This window comes from Penaeus vannamei, unplaced genomic scaffold, assembly GCF_042767895.1.
Source record: "Penaeus vannamei isolate JL-2024 unplaced genomic scaffold, ASM4276789v1 unanchor292, whole genome shotgun sequence".
Lineage (NCBI taxonomy): Eukaryota > Metazoa > Arthropoda > Malacostraca > Decapoda > Penaeidae > Penaeus > Penaeus vannamei.
The window spans coordinates 32,501-36,639 of record NW_027213296.1 but is presented as its reverse complement, the minus strand read 5'-3'; the positions used below and the strand labels follow the sequence as shown (position 1 = coordinate 36,639).

The window sequence follows — 4,139 nt, the reverse complement described above, 5'->3', positions numbered from 1 at the left end:
TAATATCCTTCTTATCCATTAATATCCTTCTTACCCAGAAATATCCTTCTTATCCAGAAATATCCTTCTTATTCAGTAATATCCTTCTTATCCAGAAATACCCTTCTTATCCAGAAATACCCTTCTTATCCAGAAATATCCTTCTTATCCATTAATATCCTTCTTATCCATTAATATCCTTCTTATCCATTAATATCCTTCTTATCCATTAATATCCTTCTTATCCATTAATATCCTTCTTATCCATTAATATCTTTCTTATCCATTAATATCATTCTTATCCAGTAATATCCTTCTTATCCATTAATATCCTTCTTACCCAGAAATATCCTTCTTACCCAGAAATATCCTTCTTATCCATTAATATCCTTCTTATCCAGTAATATCCTTCTTGCAGCTGAGCAACAACGACCAACTCGTCCTCCTGCGTGGCTGTGTCCTGGAGGTCCTTTTCCTGCGCACGGCTCTGAGGTACAACCCGGTCACCAAGGCCCTCCCTCTTCGAAACGGCCGCCAAGTCTGCAGGTCTCAGGTGTGTCATCTTTCTTTTGTCGCGTGGGTTTGGGTGGTGCATCTTTCTTATTTTTTTTAGGAGGTGTGTCTTTGTGTATTGTTTTGTTTGTTTGTTTCGAAACGGCCGCCAAGTCTGCAGGTCTCAGGTGTGTCCTCTTTCTTTTGTCGCGTGGGTTTGGGTGGTGCATCTTTCTAATCTTTTTAGGAGTTGCATCTTTATGTATCTTTTTGTTTCGAAACGGCCGCCAAGTCTGCAGGTCTCAGGTGTGTCCTCTTTCTTTTGTCGTGTGGGTTTGGGTGGTGCATCTTTCTAATCTTTTTAGGAGGTGCGTCTTTGTGTATATATCTTTTTTGTTTCGCTTATTTGTTATTGTTCTGTCATCTTTTTGTCCTGTGTATTTGGTTGGTGATTTTTTTCATTAAGTTTTTTTTACATAATAAGTAATACAAGTTTAGTGATGTTTTTTTTTTCTTCAATATAACGACATTACTTCCCTGGTAATTTAGGGGAATAGAACCATCTGTTGAACTAATATTTTTTGTCTTCATTTTGTCCTCATGATAATGTTTCCCACGTTCCTTTGCCTTCAGGTCCAGACAGCCATGGGCGGGGCACTCTGGGCACTGGTCCATCCCATGTTCGAGCTCGGCGCTTCCGTGGCACGCCTGCACCTGTCCAGCACCGAAGCGGCACTCCTGACGGCGCTGGTGGCACTGCAGACAGGTGAGTTAAGAGGGGCATTTAGACTACCTGCAGAATTAGAAGGAAGAGGAAGGAAAGACGATTTAGAACCTATGTACATTCTAAAAGATCTTGTCAAAGAAGATAGTCCAGTACCCAAACCCTTTTTTTTATTCTTGCGTTTGTATCTTACTCTTATATACTCTTTATTTCTATGCAATTCTTCATTACTTAACTACGATATGTAACGGCGACTGACCTTTTCTTTCACGCAGACCGTCCTGGCCTGACGGATATGGAGAGTGTGGAGGCGGTGCAGGACGCTCTCCTGGTGGCCTGCAAGCGATACGTGGCAACTGCGTGTCCTGAGCAGCCAATTAGGTAATTAATTTTGGTCGTGTTTGTTTTGTTTTAGGTTCATTTGTTTTGATTTGAGATTCGTCGGTATTGTTACGTGGAGGGGGGGTGGGGGTTGCATGTTCAGTGAACCGTGATCTGTTATTCTCCTCCTTTTTTCTCTTTCTCTCCTTCCTCTCGCCTTCTACTCTCACCTCTCCTCCTCTCCTCATCCCCTCTTCCCCTCTTCCCCTCTTCCCCTCTTCCCGTCTTCCCCTCCACCCCTCTACATCTCTTCCGGTCCTTCCCTCCTCCCCTCCTCTATTCCTCTCCTCCTCTCCTTCTCCCTTCCAACCCTCTACATCTTCCCTCCTCCCCTCTTCCCCACCTCCCCTCTTCCACTCCTCCTCCTCCTTTCCTCCCCCTCCTTTCCTCCTCCCCTCCTCCCCTCTTCCCCTCTTCCTCTTCTCCTCTTCTCTTCCCCTCTTCCACTCCTCTTCACCTCCTTTCCATTCCTCACATTCTATCCCCTCGATCTCCCTAATTGACCTTTGACCTTTCGCAGATGGGCCAAACTGGTGATGAAAGTGACCCACATCCGGAGCATGGCTTGCGAACACGCCGACACCATTCTCTCAGGCCACTCACTTCCCAACGTCTCGAAGCTGCTTATTCACCTCTTTCAAGATACCTGCTGACCACGCTTGGCTGTCGTTTTGTTTTTAAATTTGTGTCTAGGGGTTTAGGGGAAATATTTTGGCGACAGTTTATGGTTTGTATTGCGATTCTAGGGATTGTGGATGGATGGATTTGGTATATTACCAGTATTTCGAGTTTTTCTATGATTTGTTTTAGTTTACGCTACAAGATTTTTATACTAGGTTTTCTTTGGATGTTAAAGGGGTAACTATATTAAATTCATCTAATATGTTCATTGCGGGAAGTTGATGTGAACTTTTATCATAGGTGGTATTATATTTTCAACAATGATAATTTCACATTTTTTATCGTAATAAAATAAGTAACGAAAAACTATTATCGCAGACCAACAATAAGCATAATTTCAATTATTTCGCCAAGATGCTAGGCTCCTTAAAAACAAAATTTGTCAGAATTACAGTTTTATTTAATTTAGAACATTTTCAACCATTGTGCTATTACATGAATTCAAGGTTATTCCGGTGAGAAGGTTAGACAAGTAAGATAAATAAAAACATGACTTTCTTACATATATCCAGAAAAAAAAATGGATTATTTAATTTATCATTTTATAACTTTAAGTGCAAGTTTTATATGTACATGGAAATAAACTATCTGAAGATATTATTGTGCCTCACTTCAGCCATTTAATTTGAACAAAAAAAGCTAAGGTTTTAGCACGAAATAACAACACCATATACCAGGGGTTCCTAACCTGAGGGCCACGGATGCTTCCTTGGGGTCCCATGGAACGATATGAAAATTATTGGCCGGCTTGTTAGAATTGTGCGAGGCTCGGCCCAAAGAATATTCGTATACTTGACATGCATAAATAAAGAAATAAAGGCATATGTATCAATCTAAAATTCGTATACTCGACAATCATAAATAAAGAAATAAAAGCATATGTATCTAGACATGCATATCAACCCGGCAAATGGATGGTTAAATGTATATCTATCAGATATATAGGCAGATATGCCTTTGTTTCTGCATCTGTATTTATGAAAATTCATTGGGTCGGGCCTGGCACAATTTTAACAAACCGGCTGATGCCATCGAAGTAATGTGAATTTCATCTCACCTGCAGTACTTGCATATAATCATCTTTCGTATATCAGTAAAGTGGAATCTTTCCATGTAAAGTTTTTGTCCTGTAGTTACGGACACCATGATACTATTCTAAACTAGAAATAGCTTGAATCTGAAAAGATGACACACACTGGAAGGAGCTATAGAGATTAGTATATATTTTAGTCGGGGGACGCAAAATGAAAATAGTTAAATCACTGCTTAAGACCGTAATAACGATATGCGAATTAAATGTCGTTTATAATATTGTCAGCTACTTATATATTCATGATAATTGTTAAACATTTTACTAGCAAATAACTTTGTCGTCGAAATCATTTGAACATATATTGTCTTCATGTGTCTTTTACGAACGTTCTTTCACACAATCACATTTCTTCGGGTCTTCCATTACTCGGTCCCTTCAATGGCAATTTCCGGGCATTAAATGGTGCCTATTCGGTTATAGCAATAGTGTTCCTTTGACCTTTTCGATTATGTACGTACCGCGGATGCCTTTTAAATCTTGGTTGACTGAGTACATGTATCCACTCCTTTGAAAATTATTACATAAAGTGAATGGAAGGTTTTGTAGGTGTCTTTATAATTTCATTACGTTCTGTTTCACTTTTCATTTTATCTATTTTTTTCTTAAAATTCGAAACATTATATTTCCTTTGGTTCTATGTCTTGTCTTCTCGTTTATTTTTTCTTAGCTTATGATTCACTATCTCTTACTCCATTTTCCCTATTTTTCTCTTCATTTCCCTTTCATGAAACTTCCCATCCTCATCTTTTATTATCTTTAACTTATCGCCCCCAACCTCGTCTTTCTTTA

At 39.4% G+C, this 4,139-nt stretch overlaps 1 protein-coding gene across 1 annotated transcript; it reads left to right on the top strand.

Annotated features, from left to right (window-relative positions):
- Nucleotides 1-377: 377 nt before the first annotated feature.
- Nucleotides 378-2,854, top strand: LOC113826050 (thyroid hormone receptor alpha). The gene is made up of 4 exons (XM_070119518.1): nucleotides 378-532; nucleotides 1,105-1,237; nucleotides 1,471-1,576; nucleotides 2,097-2,854. The coding sequence occupies exons 2-4, from the start codon at nucleotides 1,117-1,119 to the stop codon at nucleotides 2,227-2,229; spliced, it is 360 nt and encodes a 119-aa protein (XP_069975619.1). The 5' UTR covers nucleotides 378-532; nucleotides 1,105-1,116; the 3' UTR covers nucleotides 2,230-2,854.
- The last annotated feature ends 1,285 nt before the right edge of the window (nucleotides 2,855-4,139 follow it).